The following is a 20,571-nucleotide window of genomic DNA, read 5'->3' as shown; positions in this document are numbered from 1 at the left end:
TGCCCCTCACTCCCGACCCGCAGCCCCTGCCAGCCCAACCCTGGGCTCCTCCAAGCCCTGCCAGTGCCCCTCACTCCTGACCCGCAGCCCCTGCCAACCCAGCCCTGTCCCCACAGCTCTGCCAGTGCCCCTCACTCCCGACCCGCAGCCCCTGCCAGCCCAGTCCTGGGCTCCCCACCCCCCAACTCTCCTGAAGGCTGGTGCAGTCATTCTGTTTGCCAAGGAGGCTGTAGCTCATGGCTGGCTCTGTGCCCAGGTTGCTGTGGAAGCCAGAGATGGTTCCTGGTTCCGGTTGCCCATGTGGCCGCCGAGTGGAAACCGTCCCCCCGGCCGGCGGGTCCAGGTGGCCCCTGGCCTGCGAAAAGATGGGGCAGCAAGATCTAGATCCTCACTCCAGACGGAAGCCGCATCATCAGCTCGCCGGCCCGTGGCCCTTCCCTGCGTGCACGCCTGGCTGGCCCCCAAAACAGCCCATCTCCAGGCTGCCCCCCCACGCCCCTCGGTGAATGGCCCCCATGGTTCCCTACCCCCCTTGGTCAAAATCTGCCCCTTGGGCCCACTGTGACTTGCCTGCGGCCAGCCATTGAGTTGTGCTAAATCGGTGCCTGCCTGAGAAGGGAACAAACCCGTCTTTGTTGGCCACGCTGGGACCAAGACCCGGGGCTCAAATCTCTCCTTCGCCTGCTCTTTGTTCAGCCGTAGCTGTCGGGGCCCAGTGGCTCCCGGGCGGCTGACTGGCCACCACTCCCAAATCTTTGTCCACGGACCTGCCCCCCTTCCCGGGGAGCGGCGGCTTGGGGTGCCGGGCTTAGCTCCCAGTGGCCCCCGTAGAGAGCTCCCTGGGGGCCCCCCGCTCAGGGGGTGCCAAGGGAGCCCCGCAGCGCTGGGGGGGGCCACGGGGGCGTTTGCTGGGGGCTGAGGAGCATCCAGAGGGGCGGTCGGTGGATGGACGGCGTGGCTCGGGCCTTGGGAGTGTCTGGCCAATGACCACACAGCGACCACCGTCAGTCCCCCTGTCCCCCTCCCTCTCTTCCTCCATCCACCCCCACTCCTTCCTCCCTCCCTTCCTCCATCCATCCCTCCATCCACCCCACCCTTTCCTCCAACCATCCATCCATCCCACATCCCTTCCTCTATCCACCTCCACTCCTTCCTCCATCCATCCATCTGTCCATTCCTCCATCTATCCCCTTCCCCACTCTTCTCTCCCTCCCTGTGCCCTCTATCCGCCCAGCCCCCCATGGAACTAAGGTGCCCCCCAGCTCCACTCCCCCCAGCACAGCACCTCCCGCCCCACAGCACTGTGGTCTCCTGTCCAGTCCCTGCCCCCTCCCAGCCCCGCTGAGCACGGTCCCCCAGCAATGAATGCCCCAGGCAGAGAATCGGGTGTCCATGGGGGGTGGCTTTATTGAGGGGTCTGGGAGACATCGCTCTGCGGGCAGGATGGGGGTCACCACTGGGGGAGAGAGGGGCAGTGTGGGATGTGGGAGGACCAGAGCGTGGGGGGATTGGGGTGGGGGGGGAAGGATTAGGGGCAATTGGGGTGGGACAGGGGGATCTGGGTGTAGGATTGGAGGAGTCACCTCATGTATGAAGCCAGAGGCCTGAGAATAACGGGGCCCCTGGGGGCGGTGGTTGGGGGGGTCAGGTCCAGCCTTCGCCCTCAGTCAGGGGAGGGCAGCATGGGGCTGGGAGCCCCTTACCCTGCGTCGGTCCTCAGAGCCCTGGTGGGGCAGGTCCAGGAGAAAGGGCCGGAGGTCGGCAGAGGTAAAGGACAGAGGTACCTGGGGGAGAGATGGGGCAGGACGGAGGGAAGGAGAAAGGCAGGAAGGAGGAGAGAGAGGTTATTGGAAAAGAGCCGCTGCCCCCTGCCCTGCCCCTGGGCGGAGGGGGCACTTACCTGAGGGGCCACAGCTCAGGCTGTGGGGCTCACTGGGGCTGAGAGGTTCGGGGGCCAGGGCCTGGGGCGATGCCGTGGCTCCCGTAAAACTCCACCACCTGGTTGGGGACCTCAGCCAGCACGCACCTGGCCAGCGCTGCCGGGGGCGCCTGCGGAGAGACGGGGTGAGGCAGAGCCGGACGGAGGAAGGCGGAGGGAGGGAGCGCGGGGGAGGCGGACGGAGGAGGGCGGAGGAGGGCGGACGGAGGGAGCGCGGCGGAGCTGGACGGAGGAGGGCAGACGGAGGGAGCGCGGCGGGGGCGGACGGAGGAGGGCGGAGGGAGGGAGCGCGGCGGAGGCGGACGGAGGAGGGCGGACGGAGGGAGCGCAGGGGAAGCGGACGGAGGAGGGCGGATGTAGGGAGCGCGGGGGAGGCGGACGGAGGAGGACGGAGGGAGGGAGCGCGGGGGAGGCGGACGGAGGAGGGCGGACGGAGGGAGCGCGGGGGAGGCGGACGGAGGAGGGCGGACGGAGGGAGCGCGGCGGGGGCGGACAGAGGAGGGCGGAGGGAGGGAGCGCGGCGGAGGCGGACGGACGGAGGGAGCGCGGGGGAGGCGGACGGAGGAGGACGGAGGGAGGGAGCGCGGGGGAGGCGGACGGAGGAGGGCGGACGGAGGGAGCGCGGGGGAGGCGGACGGAGGAGGGCGGACGGAGGGAGCGCGGCGGAGGCGGACGGAGGAGGGCGGAGGAGGGAGCGCGGGGGAGGCGGACGGAGGAGGGCGGAGGGAGGGAGCGCGGCGGAGGCGGACGGAGGAGGGCGGAGGGAGGGAGCGCGGGGGAGGCGGACGGAGGAGGGCGGACGGAGGGAGCGCGGGGGAGGCGGACGGAGGAGGGCGGACGGAGGGAGCGCGGGAGAGGCGGACGGAGGAGGGCGGAGGGAGGGAGCGCGGCGGAGCCGGACGGAGGAGGGCGGACGGAGGGAGCGCGGGGGAGGCGGACGGAGGAGGGCGGACGGAGGGAGCGCGGGGGAGGCGGACGGAGGAGGGCGGAGGGAGGGAGCGCGGGGGAGGCGGACGGAGGAGGGCGGACGGAGGGAGCGCGGGGGAGGCGGACGGAGGAGGGCGGACGGAGGGAGCGCGGCGGAGGCGGACGGAGGAGGGCGGAGGGAGGGAGCGCGGGGGAGGCGGACGGAGGAGGGCGGAGGGAGGGAGCGCGGGGGAGGCGGACGGAGGAGGGCGGACGGAGGGAGCGCGGCGGAGGCGGACGGAGGAGGGCGGACGGAGGGAGCGCGGCGGAGGCGGACGGAGGAGGGCGGACGGAGGGAGCGCGGCGGAGGCGGACGGAGGAGGGCGGACGGAGGGAGCGCGGCGGAGGCGGACGGAGGAGGGCGGACGGAGGGAGCGCGGCGGAGGCGGACGGAGGAGGGCGGACGGAGGGAGCGCGGGGGAGGCGGACGGAGGAGGGCGGAGGGAGGGAGCGCGGGGGAGGCGGACGGAGGAGGGCGGATGGAGGGAGCGCGGGGGAGGCGGACGGAGGAGGGCGGATGGAGGGAGCGCAGGGGAGGCGGACGGAGGAGGGCGGACGGAGGGAGCGCGGCGGAGGCGGACGGAGGAGGGCGGACGGAGGGAGCGCGGCGGAGGCGGACGGAGGGAGCGCGGGGGAGGCGGACGGAGGAGGGCGGAGGGAGGGAGCGCAGCGGAGGCGGACGGAGGAGGGCGGACGGAGGGAGCGCGGGGGAGGCGGACGGAGGAGGGCGGATGGAGGGAGCGCGGCGGAGCCGGACGGAGGAGGGCGGACGGAGGGAGCGCGGGGAAGGCGGACGGAGGAGGGCGGACGGAGGGAGCGCGGGGGAGGCGGACGGAGGAGGGCGGACGGAGGGAGCGCGGCGGAGGCGGACGGAGGAGGGCGGAGGGAGGGAGCGCGGCGGAGGCGGACGGAGGAGGGCGGATGGAGGGAGCGCAGGGGAGGCGGACGGAGGAGGGCGGACGGAGGGAGCGCGGGGGAGGCGGACGGAGGAGGGCGGATGGAGGGAGCGCAGGGGAGGCGGACGGAGGAGGGCGGACGGAGGGAGCGCGGCGGAGGCGGACGGAGGAGGGCGGACGGAGGGAGCGCGGGGGAGGCGGACGGAGGAGGGCGGACGGAGGGAGCGCAGGGGAGGCGGACGGAGGAGGGCGGACGGAGGGAGCGCGGCGGAGGCGGACGGAGGAGGGCGGACGGAGGGAGCGCGGCGGAGGCGGACGGAGGAGGGCGGAGGGAGGGAGCGCGGCGGAGGCGGACGGAGGAGGGCCGACGGAGGGAGCGCGGGGGAGGCGGACGGAGGAGGGCGGACGGAGGGAGCGCGGGGGAGGCGGACGGAGGAGGGCGGATGGAGGGAGCGCAGGGGAGGCGGACGGAGGAGGGCGGACGGAGGGAGCGCGGCGGAGGCGGACGGAGGAGGGCGGACGGAGGGAGCGCGGGGGAGGCGGACGGAGGAGGGCGGACGGAGGGAGCGCGGCAGAGGCGGACGGAGGAGGGCGGAGGGAGGGAGCGCAGGGGAAGCGGACGGAGGAGGGCGGACGTAGGGAGCGCGGGGGAGGCGGACGGAGGAGGGCGGACGGAGGGAGCGCGGCGGAGGCGGACGGAGGAGGGCGGACGGAGGGAGCGCAGGGGAAGCGGACGGAGGAGGGCGGACGGAGGGAGCGCGGGGGAGGCGGACGGAGGAGGGCGGACGGAGGGAGCGCGGCGGAGGCGGACGGAGGAGGGCGGAGGGAGGGAGCGCGGGGGAGGCGGACGGAGGAGGGCGGACGGAGGGAGCGCGGCGGAGGCGGACGGAGGAGGGCGGAGGGAGGGAGCGCGGGGGAGGCGGACGGAGGAGGGCGGAGGGAGGGAGCGCGGGGGAGGCGGACGGAGGGAGCACGGGGGAGGCGGACGGAGGAGGGCGGAGGGAGGGAGCGCGGCGGAGGCGGACGGAGGAGGGCGGAGGGAGGGAGCGCAGCGGAGGCGGACGGAGGAGGGCGGAGCGAGGGAGCGCGGGGGAGGCGGACGGAGGAGGGCGGACGGAGGGAGCGCAGGGGAAGCGGACGGAAGAGGGCGGACGGAGGGAGCGCGGCGGAGGCGGACGGAGGAGGGCGGACGGAGGGAGCGCGGGGGAGGCGGACGGAGGAGGGCGGACGGAGGGAGCGCGGCGGAGGCGGACGGAGGAGGGCGGAGGGAGGGAGCGCAGCGGAGGCGGACGGAGGAGGGCGGAGGGAGGGAGCGCGGGGGAGGCGGACGGAGGAGGGCGGACGGAGGGAGCGCGGCGGAGGCGGACGGAGGAGGGCGGAGGGAGGGAGCGCGGGGGAGGCGGACGGAGGGAGCGCAGGGGAAGCGGACGGAGGAGGGCGGACGGAGGGAGCGCGGCGGAGGCGGACGGAGGAGGGCGGAGGGAGGGAGCGCAGCGGAGGCGGACGGAGGAGGGCGGACGGAGGGAGCGCGGCGGAGGCGGACGGAGGAGGGCGGACGGAGGGAGCGCAGGGGAAGCGGACGGAAGAGGGCGGACGGAGGGAGCGCGGGGGAGGCGGACGGAGGAGGGCGGACGGAGGGAGCGCGGGGGAGGCGGACGGAGGAGGGCGGACGGAGGGAGCGCAGGGGAAGCGGACGGAGGAGGGCGGATGGAGGGAGCACGGCGGAGCCAGACGGAGGAGGGCGGATGGAGGACACACCGCACTTCCTCTCCCCACTCACCTTCTTGAATTCGCAGAAGGGCACGAACTGGACGATGTCGCGGACGGCCCGCTCCCACCCGGACTCCTGGGTCCCGTCCTCCTCGTCCAGCGCCCGCATGTCGGAGAAGTCAGTGTTCCCCACGCCCACAATGATGATGGAGACGGGCAAGCTCGAGGCTCGGGCGATGGCTTCCCGCGTGGCCGGCATGTCGCTCAGCACCCCGTCCGTCAGCACCAGCAGCACCCGGTACCGCTGGGGAGAACGGGGAGCTCAGCGCTTGGGGATCCCAAACTCCCTCTGCAGCCAGCCCCCTCCAGCCTCCCTCCCCCTCTGCCCTTCCCTCTCACCATGGGAGGCCCACTGCCCTCTTCCTCGCTGGCGGGCGCCAGCACCCGGTTGATGATGGGGGCCAGGTTGGTGGGGCCGTAGAGCTGGATCTGGGGCAGGCACCGCTTGTAGGCCTCGATCACCCCCGAGATCCCTGCAGGGGGGGAGATGCTCAGGACTCCTGGGTTCTCTTCCCGGATCAGGGAGGGGAGTGGGGTCTAATGGTTGGAGCAGAGGGGAGTTGAGAGCCAGGACTCCTGGGTTCTGTCCCTGGCTCTAATAGGGGAGTGGGGTATAGTGGTTAGAGCAGAGGGGGCTGGGAGCCAGGACTCCTGGGTTCTGTCCCTGGCTCTGGCAGGGGAGTGGGGTCTGGTGGTTAGAGCAGAGGGGGGCTGGGAGCCAGGACTCCTGGGTTCTGTCCCTGGCTCTAGGAGGGGAGTGGGGTCTAGTGGTTAGAGCAGAGGGGAGCTGGGAGTCAGGGCTCCAGGGTTCTCCTGGGCTCATATCAATCAGGGCTCTGTTGAGCATTGCCTAGGTTAACAAATGACACTCGCTAACAAAGAGAGAGATTCTCCTACATTCACACTCCGGGTTGTCTGGGTCGAAGTTGATGGCGAAATCATGAGAGACCTGGGAAAGAAGGAGACGCAGACTCAGAGAGAGGGCAAACACTGCATCCCCCAACCTACTCCCCCACCCTCAGCTTCACAAAATGTACCTCATAGTTTGGTGGGATCCGTGCCCCAAATCCAAAGGCCGGAAACTTTTTGTCACTGGAAGAGAGAGAGATGGCGGGGGTCAAGCCTATGAACCCTGAACAGCAAATGGGACCCAGGAGTCCGGGATGGCAGCGCAGGGCTCTCAGCCCCAGGACACTGGTACCTCCCAGCCCCTGGGGCATAGCTGGAGATAGCAAGATCCCATTGTAAAGGACTGTGGGTAACTTGCTACCACGGGGCTCCAGGGCAAAGGACTGTGGGTAATTTGCTGGAGATAGCAAGATCCCATTGTAAAGGACTGTGGGTAACTTGCTACCACGGGGCTCCAGGGCAAAGGACTGTGGGTAATTTGCTGGAGATAGCAAGATCCCATTGTAAAGGACTGTGGGTAACTTGCTACCACGGGGCTCCAGGGCAAAGGACTGCGGGTAATTTGCTGCTGCAGAGGATGGTGGTTTGCTTGGGAGAGCAGGACTCTTGCAAAGGACTATGGGTCATTTGAGAGAGCAGAAATCTGATGCAAAGGACTGTGGGTAGTTTGCAAGAGCAGGACTCCTGTGGTAAAGGCGGGCTAGCTTTCTGTGGGTGGTCTGTAAGAGCGGGATTCTGGGGCAATGCATGTTGGGGGTGGGCGGGGAGAGCCCAGGATGGGATGGATCCAGGATGGCAGCGCAGGGTCTCTGCCCTAGGGAGGCTGTTACCTGTCGTAGTCCTGGCAGATCTCACCCACGGCTGACAGCGCTCTGAGGTATTCGTTGGGTTCCTTGGGGTTGATGAAATGCAGGGAGTGCTCGCTGCGCGGGTCACCGTTGGAAGCCGTAAAGTCAATCGCCACCTGCAAGGGACGGGAGCAGCGCCCCCCGGGGTTAGATGGGAGGGTGCACGCCCCAATCCGAGCCTCTCACTGCCCCGCCACTGGGCCCAGCCACCTCACCGTGAAGTAGATCTGCAGTCCGCCCATGATGTAATCCAGGAACGTGTGAACCTTCTCCACCTGTCCGGAGAGGGTGAAATAATATTAGCGGCAGTCAATGAGGATTCGTAACAAGGCATTAACAATGAGCGATAATGAGCCGTTTATCGCAGAGCCGCGGCAATGTCGGGTGGAAGGGACCTGACCGAGTCCAGCTCCGCCGGTGCTGAGACAAGACCACGTAACCTGAGCCTAGGCCTGATGGGTCTTTGTCCAACCGGGTCTTCCAAATCTCCAACGTTGGGGGCCTCCCCAAACCTCCCTCGGATGCTTAACTCTCCCGAGAGTTTGGGAGTTTCTCCTAATGTCCAACCTTGCTCTCTCTTGCTGCGGGATACACCCCGAGACATCTGGTCCCACCGTCCACGGAGAACAATGGATCCCCGTCCTCCTCACAATGGCCCTTCGCCCACGGAAGACTGTCGGTGGGTTCCCACCTCAACTTTCTGTAGCCAGACATCCCCAGTTGTTTTTAACCTTCTTTCTTAGGTCAGGTTTTTCTAAACCTTTGATCACTGTTTGCTGCTCTCCTCTGGACTCTCTCCAATTTGTCTCCCCTGAAATGTGACGCCCAGAATTGGACACAACGTCCTGCTGAGGCCTCATCAGCGCCAAGCAGAATGAGATAATTATCTCCCATGTCTGACGCACCACCCTCTTGTTAATACTCCTCTTTCTCATAACTGCAACACGAGGTTGGCCATCTTCAATCTGTGAGCCACCCGAACCGCCAGCGCCTTCCCCACGTTGCCTTCTGAGTTTTCCTTCCCAAGGGAAGTACTTTGCACTTGCCTTCATTGAATTTCATCCTGTTGGTTTCAGACCAATTCTCCACTTAGTCAAGGTCATTTCTGATTGCTAAGCCTGCCCTCCAAAGCGCTGGCATCCACACATTTCATAAGCCTCCTCACCACTCCATTAGCCAAGTCGTTAACGATGATATTCACTAGGATCGGACCCAGGACTGACCCTTGCGGGACCCCAGGAGATACATCCAGCAAGCCACCGATAACTACTCGTTGAGTCCAGGCTGTCGCCTGGTGCTCACTGATAATAATGCAAATGAATTGAAGTAGAAAGGTAAAAACTCGCCAGCTGTTAATCATACAGACAAATCATTAGTGCAGAACACTAATTAGTTAAAATGAGGAGGAGGGCCACCGTTATCAATAAAACAGAGTCAATTCTTTATTGATGAAGGTGTGGAAGTACTTGGTGGCTTGACAAGGTTGCACGGCGAGTCTGCAGTAAAGCAATGAATTGGACCCAGGAGTCCTGTGCCCCAGGCAGTGCCCGCAGAACCACCCTTTAGCCCTGCCCTTTCCACCCCCCCACTCACCTTGCATTGGGTCAGAACCACCGTGCCGGAGTTGGTGTAGTGTTTCTTCTTCTCCTGGTACTTCGGGTTGATGCACTCAAACTCCATCTGCCCAGCGATAGGGAAAGTGTGTGTGTGCGGGGGTCAGCTCCAGTGCTGGAGAGAGAACCCAGGAGTGGCAGACCCACCCCCCATAACCCACTCAACCCCACTCCCCTCCCAGAGCTGGGAGAGAACCCAGGAGTCCTGGCTCCGAGGCCCTTCCCCCCGCTCTAACCCACCAGACCCCACGCCCCTCTCAGAATCAAGTAGAGAACCCAAGAGCCCTGGCTCCCATCTCCACCTTCCATACCTCTTTCCCTGAGGAAACCTCATGCATTTCACGGAAGGTTGTCGTGAATTCACCAATGTAATCATGTTTCCCACTGGAATTATAGTCGTAAACAACACACTGGGAGAAAAGAGAGAGGGAGTGATAATGTGAGAGACCCCCAGAGCCAGGATAGAACCCAGGAGTCCTGGATCCCAGGCCCCCTGCTCTAACCACTGGACCCTGCTCCCCTCCCAAAGCTGGAGAGAGAACCCAGGTGTCCAAGCACTCACCCGTATGGTCTTGTCTGGGTCGCAGCTGCAGAGCGAGTGGAGGGAGATGCGGAAGGGTTCCCACCTGGGGCTGAGGTTGTTATTTATCACCTGGGGGGAAGCAGTGGGGTGAATGTGGGTCACTACTGCCCACTCCGCCCTGCTGCCCCATCCCCCACCTGGCACCATCCCTGCCCCCTCCATACCCCCTACTGCTTCCAGACAACCTCCCTGCCAGCCCCTCGCCCCAGCCCCTCACCTCCGTCCTCATCACCAGCTGCTCCGTGTTGTTCCTGTTCACCTTGTAGATTTCCAGGAAAGGGTCAGACTTGCTGAAGAGATCCTACAGCGAGGGAGAGAGAGAATCCGCCCCAGGACACCTGGATTCCAGACTGGCTCTGGGGGGGAGTGGGTCTGGTGGGTTAGAGCAGGGGGGGCTGGGAGCCAGGACTCCTGGGTTCTCTCCCCAGCTCTGGGAAGGGTGTGGGGTCTGGTAGGTTGGAGCAGGGGGGCTGGGAGCCAGGACTCCTGGGTTCTCTGCACAGGGGAAGGGAAACTCGCTCTCTTACCTTGTTGTCCAACTTCTGAGCCCGGAACTCAAGCTGCACAAAGTCATTGGTACTAGTGACCTTTTCTGCTTCGATCTGGTGGGGGAGACATGAATGGACCCACCGAGAGACACAAGACACCCATGGGCAGAGCCTGGAGAACCTTGTTATGCTGATACCCAAGCCCCTGCTGGACTAGTCCCACCTCTCACTAACCACACACTGACTCTGTTCTACCAGCCCACCAAACCCTACTCCCCTCCCAGAGCCTGGGAGAGAACCCAGGAGTCCTGGCTCCCAGCACCTGCCTGTTCTAGCCCACCAAACCCCCTTCCCCTCCCAGAGCCTGGGAGAGAACCCAGGAGTCCTGCCCCCGCCCCCAGCTCTAGCCAACCAAACTCAACTCCCCACCCAGAACCTGGAAGAGAACTCAGGAGTCCTGGCTCCCCTGCTGCTCTAGCCCATCAAACCCCACTCCCCACCCAGAGCCTGGGAGAGAACCCAGGAGTCCTGGCTCCTAGCCCCCTTCCCTCCTGCCCCACTCTAACCCACTAGTTCTCTTCTCTCCAGCTCTTTTTGGGGGGTGTCTCATCCCCACCCAGTAGCCCTCCTACCGTGATGGTGGATTTTCCTGCAGTCTTGCCAGTCTTGAGTAGCAGTGGTTTGGTGACCTTGGTCTGGGATACGATCTGTCATGGGGGACAGAGGTCAGGCAGCGCTCGGGGGGAGTACAGAGCGAGAAGAGTGGAGAGCAGGATGGAGGGGCCATGGCACCAGTTGGTTGGGGTTATGGTGAAGTTGGGGGGCTAGGGTTTGGTGAGAGGTTAACATTGGGGGCACCATACGGAGGGGTTGGGGCTAAGGTTCGATGTGTGGCAAATATCACCATGTATCCCAGGGTCTGGGGTTAGTGTTGGGTTATGGTGAGCAGGGGCATAAGCCACCTCAACAAATGGCCCATGGGTACAACTAGAGTTTATGGTTATCAGGATATCTCACATCCCCTCCTGTCCCAGGGTGAAGGTTTTCAAGGGGTATAGCCCATGTCCCCACCTGTCCCAGGGCTACGGTTAGGGATAGGTTATCTGGGGGTTTAACCTCATGTCCTCAGGCTTAGATGTAGGGTTAGTGTTATCTGAAGGTTTACCCCACATCCCCAGGGTTAGGGTTATCTGGGGGTTTACCCCATGTCCCCAGGGTTAGGGTTAGGGTTATCTGGGGGTATACCTCACATCCCCAGGGTTAGGGTTAGGGTTATCTGGGGGTATATCCCACATCCCCAGGGTTAGGTTTAGGGTTATCTGGGGGTTTACCCCATGTCCCCAGGGTTAGGTTTAGGGTTATCTGGGGGTTTACCCCACATCTTCAGGGTTAGGGTTATCTGGGGGTTTACCCCATGTCCCCAGGGTTAGGTTTAGGGTTATTGGGGGTATACCCTGTGTCCTCAAGGTTAGGTTTAGAGTTAGGTTATTGGAGATATACCCCATGTCCCCAGGGTTAGGTTTAGGGTTAGGGTTATCTGGAGGTATACTCCATGTCCCCAGGGTTAGCTTTAGGGTTAGGGTATCTTGGCGTTTACGCCATATCCTCACCTGGCCCAGGGAGCACTCAGCCTCCCCCAGGAAAGCGTCATCCTGGAACCCCGCATCCTCAGCGCCGTTGGCATCATAGACTTCGAAGCACAGCGTCTGCATCTCCTCGAAGAAGTAGTCCAGTGGAAAGACATGGGAGAAGACGGGGTTCAGGCTGCAGCACATGATCTCGGAGCGCCCCACCTGGGAGTAGAGGACAGGGTTCAGGAGGAGATTCAGCAGGAAGAGGGGGCTCTGAGGAAAGGGAGCACCCCGTTTGGGGGATGATGGGATGGTGGCTTATGTGGGCCACATCTCTATCTGGGGGAGAGAGTTTGGGGGGCCAAGAGGTGGAAATCCAGAGCAGAGAGACGTGGGGGAGAGGGACACACCTCAGAAACTGAGGGGCACCGTGGGGGTCCCCCAATTTTCCCTGAGTGAGAACGGGAAACTGTGGGGGCAGCCCAAAGGGGAGGCATGGGAGGACAGTTCCTGGGGCAGGGGATGATCAGGAGACTTGTGGAGGGGATCCCCATTCACCCCTTGTGACCCCCATACCTCAGTCCACTGCCCCTCACTGAGCTGTTTCAGCACCACGCAGGGGTTTGGGTTGGTCAGAGTGTCCCGGTCCAGGAGGTTCCAGCATGAGACTCGGAGCTCGACCCGCGAGGCCCCCAGGGCCACTGGCTGGGACTTGTCCACCTCCGACATGGTGGGTCTGGAAGGGAGAGATGGGACATGTGGCAGGAGAGGTGGGTGGGAGATGCTCATAGGGCTAGAGAGATTGTGCAACTTGTGAGGGGGATGGGAGGATAGACAGTGGCTGTGGATAAGTGTTTGGATGGATGAATGGAGGAGAGTTTTCAGGTGGGTGGCTGGCTGGGGGTTTTCAGGTGGGGGGATGGATGGATGGATGGAGGGGGGGTTGGGTGGGTGGCTGGATGAAGTTGTGGGTGGCTGGCCGGGGGTTTTCAGGTGGGGGGGATGGATGGATGGATGGATGGAGGGGGGGTTTTCAGGTGGGTGGGTGGACAGATGGTGGGGGGGTTTCAGGTGCGTGGCTGGATGAAGTTGTAGGTGGCTGGCCGGGGGTTTTCAGGTGGGGGGGATGGATGGATGGATGGAGGGGGGAGTTTCAGGTGCGTGGCTGGATGAAGTTGTGGGTGGCTGGCCGGGGGTTTTCAGGTGGGGGGGGATGGATGGATGGATGGATGGGGGGGTTGGGTGGGTGGCTGGATGAAGTTGTGGGTGGCTGGCCGGGGGTTTTCAGGTGGGGGGGATGGATGGATGGATGGAGGGGGGGGTTGGGTGGTGGCTGGATGAAGTTGTGGGTGGCTGGCCGGGGGTTAGAGGTGGCTGGGTGGGTGGATGGGTTGTGGGTGGCTGGCTGGGGAGTTAGAGGTCGGTGGGTGGATGAAGGGGGGTTTCAGGTGAGTGGATGGATGGATGGGAGGGTGTTTTTGGGTGCATGGATGGATGGATGGATGGGGGGTTTTCAGGTGGGTGGTGGACAGATGGTGGGGGGTTTTCAGGTGCGTGGCTGGATGAAGTTGTGGGTGGCTGGCTGGCCGGGGGTTTTCAGGTGGGGGGGATGGATGGATGGATGGATGGATGGATGGATGGATAGAGGGGGGGTTGGGTGGGTGGCTGGATGAAGTTGTGGGTGGCTGGCCGGGGGTTTTCAGGTGGGGGGGATGGATGGATGGATGGATGTGGGGGGGTTTCAGGTGCATGGCTGGATGAAGTTGTGGGTGGCTGGCTGGGGGTTTTCAGGTGGGGGGGGATGGATGGATGGATGGATGGAGGGGGGGTTGGGTGGGTGGCTGGATGAAGTTGTGGGTGGCTGGCCGGGGGTTAAAGGTGGCTGGGTGGGTGGATGGGGTTGTGGGTGGCTGGCTGGGGGGTTAGAGGTGGGTGGGTGGATGAAGGGGGGTTTCAGGTGAGTGGATGGATGGATGGGAGGGTGTTTTTGGGTGCATGGATGGATGAATGGAGGGGGGGTTTTCAGGTGGGTGGGTGGACAGATGGTGGGGGGTTTACAGGTGCGTGGCTGTATGAAGTTGTGGGTGGCTGGCCGGGGGTTTTCAGGTGGGGGGGATGGATGGATGGATGGGGGGGGTTTCAGGTGTGTGGCTGGATGAAGTTGTGGGTGGCTGGCTGGGGGTTTTCGGGGGGGGGATGGATGGATGGATGGAGGGGGGGTTTGGTGGGTGGCTGGATGAAGTTGTGGGTGGCTGGCCGGGGGTTTTCGGGGGGGGGATGGATGGATGGATGGAGGGGGGGTTGGGTGGGTGGCTGGATGAAGTTGTGGGTGGCTGGCCGGGGGTTAAAGGTGGCTGGGTGGGTGGATGGGTTGTGGGTGGCTGGCCGGGGGCTTAGAGGTCGGTGGGTGGATGAAGGGGGTTTTCAGGTGGGGGGGATGGATGGATGGATGGAGGGGGGGTTGGGTGGTGGCTGGATGAAGTTGTGGGTGGCTGGCCGGGGGTTTTCAGGTGTGGGGGATGGATGGATGGATGGATGGATGGAGGGGGGGGTTGGGTGGGTGGCTGGATGAAGTTGTGGGTGGCTGGCCGGGGGTTTTCAGGTGGGGGGGATGGATGGATGGATGGAGGGGGGGTTGGGTGGTGGCTGGATGAAGTTGTGGGTGGCTGGCCGGGGGTTAAAGGTGGCTGGGTGGGTGGATGGGGTTGTGGGTGGCTGGCTGGGGGGTTAGAGGTGGGTGGGTGGATGAAGGGGGGTTTCAGGTGAGTGGATGGATGGATGGGAGGGTGTTTTTGGGTGCATGGATGGATGGATGGAGGGGGGGGTTTTCAGGTGGGTGGGTGGACAGATGGTGGGGGGTTTTCAGGTGCGTGGCTGGATGAAGTTGTGGGTGGCTGGCCGGGGGTTTTCAGGTGGGGGGGATGGATGGATGGATGAAGGGGGGGTTGGGTGGGTGGCTGGATGAAGTTGTGGGTGGCTGGCTGGGGGTTTTCAAGTGGGGGGGATGGATGGATGGATGGGGGGGGTTCAGGTGCGTGGCTGGATGAAGTTGTGGGTGGCTGGCCGGGGGTTTTCAGGTGGGGGGGGATGGATGGATGGATGGATGGGGGGGGTTTCAGGTGCGTGGCTGGATGAAGTTGTGGGTGGCTGGCCGGGGGTTTTCAGGTGGGGGGGAGATGGATGGATGGATGGATGGATGGATGGAGGGGGGGTTGGGTGGGTGGCTGGAGGTTAGAGGTGGCTGGATGGGGTTGTGGGTGGCTGGGTGGAGATGAATGGAGGGTGGCGGGGGGGGTTGGGTGGATAGCAAGACAGCAAAAGCACCCCCCCGGAGGAGAGAGATTTAAATCACAGCATTGGGTGTGATTGAGAGCGCGGGGGCAGGGATGGGGTGAGTGGGGTGGGGAGCCCAGGGCTGGGCTAGCAGGGGCTGCGGGTCAGGAGTGAGGGGCACCAGCAGGGCTGTGGAGGGGTGGGGGAGGGAAGCCCAGGTGATGCCCAGTTCCCGAGAGTTTCTGCCCCATCAGCACCGGTTGGATGATTTATGGCCCTGCGGTGCCTTGGCTCCGGGTTGGGACATGACTCAGGTTGGCTCAGACAAGCCATGTGCCATGGGGGCGGGGGCGGAGTGCAGGGCTGGGCCAGCAGGGGGCGGTGGCTTGGCAGTGAGGGGCACTAGCTGTGTGCATGTGTAGAGAGAGTGTGTGCGCGTGTGTGTGTAGAGTGTTGGATTGTGTGTGTGTGAAGAGTGTTGGATTGTGTGTGTGTGTGTGTGTGTGAAGAGTGTTGGGGTGTGTGTGTGTGTGTGTAGAGTGTTGGATTGTGTGTGTGTGTGTGAAGAGTGTTGGTGTGTGTGTGTGTAGAGTGTTGGATTGTGTGTGTGTGTGTGAAGAGTGTTGGGGTGTGTGTGTGTGTGTGTAGAGTGTTGGATTGTGGGTGTGGGTGTGTGAAGAGTGTTGGGTGTGTGTGTGAAGAGTGTTGGGTTGTGTGTGTGTGTGTGTGTAGAGTGTTGGGTTGTGTGTGTGTGTGTATCTGAGCAACATTGGTGTTGCGTTGCTTCCTCTCTTCTGTGTGTCAGGTGTGTGCATTATGCAGCACTCCACAGACCCTTCCCCCACCATTATTCAATGTTGTATTGCTGCCCAACCCGTGTATGTGTGTGTGTGTGTAAACTCCCCCCTCCCATTTTGCGTCACCCCAACACAACAAACTTCTCAATTCACCCAGCAGTGACTTGGGGTTCAGATCCATCAGCCTCGCTTTTCCTGCTCCCACAAAACCCAGAGCCCCTCCCCAAACCCTCCCCCAGGGCACACAAGTTGTGTTAAAATAACACAACGGGGCAGAAAATCGGTCTGATATCACCATGGAAATGGAGAAGCATAATTCTCACTTTGATTATTTTTAACCTTCCCCTGGGTTGGGGGTTGGGTGGTGAATCTGGGGACAATGGGGTCCCAGTGTGTTGGGAGGAGGGTTGGGGGGGAGGGTTTGGCAGATGTAACACAACTGGGGCTAACCACAAACAAGACAACAAACAGGGCATGCTTAAAACACATAGAGAAACAACCGGGGCACACAACACCAACACAACACATGCAGACACAACACTGAAACACAACCAGGACACACGATGTTGAGACACAACACATCGGTACATCACTGATACGCAACTGGGACACACAATCTCAAGACACAAAACTGACATGCAACTAGGACACACACCATTGAGACACAACATGCAGACACAACACTGAGACTCAACACACTGGCGCAACACTAATACACAACACACAGGTACAGCAGCATCACACAACATGGCCACACAACATGCACCCAGTGACACATGGGCCCATCTCACCCAGGGGTGTGTCCGCTCCTCCATCCCCCAGCTGTGGCCTGGAAGCAGGAATTAGACTTGAGTGGAGTCCTGTGGGTGTGTCCTTGTGCCTTGAAATCTACAACACTCAGGGCAGGGACACACACACACTCACACACCACACCACAACACCCAGCATAGGAATGGACACACATATAACAAGGACATACACACACAAATCTATGACCCCGTGGATGGATGTGGACACACAAAGAAACAACACCCAGTGTAGGGACACAGACTCACAACAAGCACACACACATACAACACCCAGTGTAGGGACACAGACTCACAACAAGAACACACACATACAACACGCAGTGTAGGGACACAGACTCACAACAAGAACACACACATACAACACCCAGTGTAGGGACACACATACACACCAGGGACACACACACACAAACACCCAGTGTAGGATAGACACACGCACACAACACCCTAGGGACACACACTCCACAAGGACACACACACACACAGGAGGCTGCAGACGCGGGCTAGGGGTTAAGGTTTGCGGGGCGCCGGGCGGGGCGGAAGATGGGAACGCGGCACGTACCTGGGCGGCGGTGCAGACCGGGGCCTGGCTGCGTCCTCTGCCACCGGCTTCTCCTCTCCTCCTCCGCCGCTGCCGCACTCCCTCCTTCCCCGCTCCTCCCCCTGCGTCCCGCGGGTCTCTCTCCTCCTCCGCCTCTGCCGCACTCCCTCCTTCTCACCCTCCTCCTTCTCCTCTTCTACGCTCCCTCCTTCTCACCCCTCCTCCTTCCCCTCTTCTATGCTCCATAAGAACATAAGAACAGTCGTTCTGGGTCAGACCAAAGGTCCATCTAGCCCAGTATCCTGTCTACCGACAGTGGCCAATGCCAGGTGCCCCAGAGGGAGTGAAGCTAACAGGCAATGATCAAGTGATCTCTCTCCTGCCGTCCATCTCCACCCTCTGACAAACAGAGTCTAGGGACACCATTCCTTACCCATCCTGGCTAATAGCCATTAATGGACTTAACCTCCATGAATTTATCCAGTTCTCTTTTAAACCCTGTTACAGTCCAGCCTTCACAACGTCCTCAGGCAAGGAGTTCCACAGGTTGGCTGTGCGCTGCGTGAAGAAGACCTTCCTTTTATTTGTTTTAAACCTGCTGCCCATTAATTTCATTTGGTGACCCCTAGTTCTTGTATTATGGGAATAAGTCTGTAACCCTTCTGCCCCTCTGAGTTGGCAGCAACCAGGGCCGGGTTCAGTATCCAGGGGTCCGTTTTAATAACACAATGCATAACCGGCTCGAGCCCCCACCCAGTGACCTGGGACACTCACATACCACACCCCCCTGGGCACCTCTAGAAGGCAATACTTCCCCTCTCGCAAGCACGGAGTCTGAGTGTAGCAAAATCCTTTTAATAAAGGAGGGAAACAATGCGGCATCACGTTGGAGAAACACCACAAACAGGATTATAACACAAACCATAAGCAAAAACCCACCTCCAAGTACGTTTGGCACTGTCCTTCCCCCCTTAGGGTCTTAAATCCAATCACCCCAAAGTCCAACAACCCGAAAGTCTCTGGTCAGTGCCACCCTAGAGTTCAAAAGTTTATCTGCAGATTTTTACCCCCCAGCCTGGGTGGAAATGGGTGGGGAACCCACACAGGGTGTTGAGGGGCACCTTACGTGGGCCAGGGCCAACTGCTCCGCCTCTCCGTGGAGTTCTGCTGCAGCCTTCACCACGACCAGCTCTACCAAAACAGCTGTGCTGCTCCTCCAGCCAACACGTGAGCCTCTCCCGCAAACCGCTCCGCTCCACTCACTGTGCCATGGGCTGCTCCAACATGCTGCAAACTGCTCCGCTCTGCCAGCCGCTCAGCGATAGATCTTCAGCCTCCCCCACTAGTTAACGCAGCACTCGGTGATCTCAGCTCCGTAAGCTCAGCTCTTTAGTGAGTTCAGCTCTTAGGAGGGGAGCCCTGGTGCTGGTGCACCATTGGCCCAACAGGAATTCAGCTCAGCAGCCTCTAGATGGACTCCTATGGAATCAAAATTAGCTCTACTCTTTAATGGTGGAGACAGGACGACGTGCAATTGGCGTTCCAGGCCCTCAAAAGGGGCCCATCCCATCAAGTACACACACCAGTCCCCAACCTTTCTCCATTCACTGGGCTTTGGCACCCATGTCCCTTGTCTAGCGAGTGCTACGTAATTGAGGTTGAGTCATTTCTATCATAACGCAGTCTCATAGTTCCTCATTCACATAATTAGGGTGACAGCACTTTTTTTTCCTCTTGTCCCAATAACAAAGAAATTGGGGATCCCAGAGCTGTCAAAATGACCATCCCAGGCTGCTGTGGGCTATGCTAGGTGGGGTGGGTGTGCAAATGCAAACACCTAGAATTCCTTTCCACACTCCCCGTAATTCACCACCAGACGTCAGGGTGGAGCTCATCCTGACTCTGCTCACATGTAAATAACTTTCCCTTACTCACATCACTCATGATTTTCTATACCTCTGTCATCTCCCCCCTTAGTCTCCTCTTTTCCAAGCTGAAGAGTCCCAGCCTCTTTAATGTCTCCTCATATGGGACCTGTTCCAAACCCCTGATCATTTTAGTTGCCCTTCTCCGAACCTTTTCTAGCACCAGTATAGCTTTTTTGAGGTGAGGAGACCACATCTGTACACAGTATTCTAGATGTGGGCGTACCATGCATTTATATACAGGCAATAAGATATTCTGTCTTATTCTCTATCCCTCCTTCTCACCCCTCCTCCTTCCCCTCTTCTACACTCTCTCCTTCCCTCCTGTCCTCCTCTCCAGCTGTCTCGCTCCATGGGCGGATCGCTCTCTCCTGCCCTGACCCGTATTTCTCCTCCCGCCTCTCTGCTGCGGTCCCTCGTTCCGCTCCAGATATTGCTGTGCAGGGGGCGGGGCTTGTGTGTGTGTGTTTGTGTGTGTGTGTGAGAGAGAGAGACTGGAACACACTCAAGGACACATGGCACAGCAGAGATACATCGTAAGCAGCCATCACAAACAGGCACCTTACAGACACAACACATCACACAACACCAGGACCTGATACACACCAAGAAATTGCTGCACACACACACACACACACAACATGAGCAAGGAGGCACCACAAATACACACCATGTCCCCAACACACACTCCTATGGGCAGACACAACAGGGCCACAATGCTCACAGCAAGGCAGCACCAGAAACACACAACCCAATGCACACAGGGGCAGGGACACACGACACTGGGACACACAGAAAGGACCCACTATAACCACACAAAACAACAACAGACACACAGAACAGCACAGGGAGCCAACGAGGGCAAGAAGCTGCTGCAAACATCCCCCATAGGCACACAATATGGGGACACAACACAACAGGGACACAACATTTCTAGCCAGCAAGGCACCACACCAAACAACACAACCTGCACAAAGAGATAGAACACAGCGTGGATGCACCACACAGCAATGGGACACACACGGCAAGGAACCCCCTCCCCCCAAACACACACAATACCACTCATATGAGCAGACACAACACACAACTCAACAGGGACACACCCACCACAGGAGCACTCCGCTCATGGCAAGCCAGCCCCACAACACACAGCAAACTCACCCTCTTCCCACAGCCACCGCCACAAGGGCCCACCACAAACACACACAGCAACACTTGCACACAATGGTACGAGGGTGATGTCCCACCCACACCCCTGCACAAGACTTGTGAAGGGCTTTGAGGGGGTACACAGCAACACAACCTGTGTTGGAGCAGAATGTGTTGGGGGGGGTGTCCTTGCTGCCCCTGGTGGAGGGGCTGAGAACTGGTGTGTGTGTGTGTGTGTGTGTGTGTGTGTGTGTGTGTGTGTGTGTGTGTGTGTGTGTGTGTGTGTGTGTGTATATATCTCTCTCTCTCTATATCTATCTATATAGCCCTGCGCCCCCTGCTGGCCACGTCTCAGAACTACAACCCAGTCTGTGACCCCGCCCCCCAAGATTGGGACAGTGACTCCTGGTGCCCACAGCCCAGGGGGCCCCCCCAGAAGAGGGGCCGCTCCTGCCCCCCGCCCCCCGGAGGAACAAAGGAGACGCCCTCAGGCCCGC

General features: G+C 61.5%; 1 protein-coding gene across 4 annotated transcripts; it reads right to left on the bottom strand.

The window, feature by feature from the left end:
- Nucleotides 1-179: 179 nt before the first annotated feature.
- On the bottom strand, nucleotides 180-17,106 carry CPNE6 (copine 6). Of its 4 annotated transcripts, none has more exons than XR_003997745.1 (18): nucleotides 17,022-17,106; nucleotides 12,160-12,319; nucleotides 11,623-11,805; nucleotides 10,645-10,719; nucleotides 10,052-10,126; nucleotides 9,742-9,825; nucleotides 9,504-9,593; nucleotides 9,253-9,351; nucleotides 8,922-9,008; nucleotides 7,544-7,603; nucleotides 7,311-7,444; nucleotides 6,609-6,663; nucleotides 6,469-6,520; nucleotides 5,911-6,044; nucleotides 5,582-5,815; nucleotides 2,027-2,049; nucleotides 1,584-1,784; nucleotides 180-355 (listed from the first exon to the last, which is right to left on the bottom strand). XR_003997745.1 is itself a non-coding variant. In XM_030542756.1 (18 exons), exons 3-17 carry the CDS (start codon nucleotides 12,310-12,312, stop codon nucleotides 1,930-1,932), a joined length of 1,635 nt encoding a protein of 544 aa, XP_030398616.1. In that variant the 5' UTR covers nucleotides 12,313-12,319; nucleotides 16,445-16,482; nucleotides 17,022-17,106; the 3' UTR covers nucleotides 1,699-1,784; nucleotides 1,901-1,929. The 4 variants fall into 4 exon arrangements, 3 of the variants coding, with proteins under 3 accessions (XP_030398617.1, XP_030398616.1, XP_030398615.1); XM_030542756.1 differs by lacking the exon at nucleotides 180-355 and adding an exon at nucleotides 16,445-16,482 and having other exon boundaries at nucleotides 1,699-1,784; nucleotides 1,901-2,049; XM_030542757.1 differs by lacking the exon at nucleotides 180-355 and having other exon boundaries at nucleotides 1,508-1,784.
- Between the last annotated feature and the right edge of the window lie 3,465 nt (nucleotides 17,107-20,571).

This window comes from Gopherus evgoodei, unplaced genomic scaffold, assembly GCF_007399415.2.
Source record: "Gopherus evgoodei ecotype Sinaloan lineage unplaced genomic scaffold, rGopEvg1_v1.p scaffold_122_arrow_ctg1, whole genome shotgun sequence".
Taxonomy (NCBI): domain Eukaryota; kingdom Metazoa; phylum Chordata; order Testudines; family Testudinidae; genus Gopherus; species Gopherus evgoodei.
The sequence above is the reverse complement of the archived record's forward strand: the minus strand, read 5'-3'. Positions and strand labels throughout refer to the sequence as shown.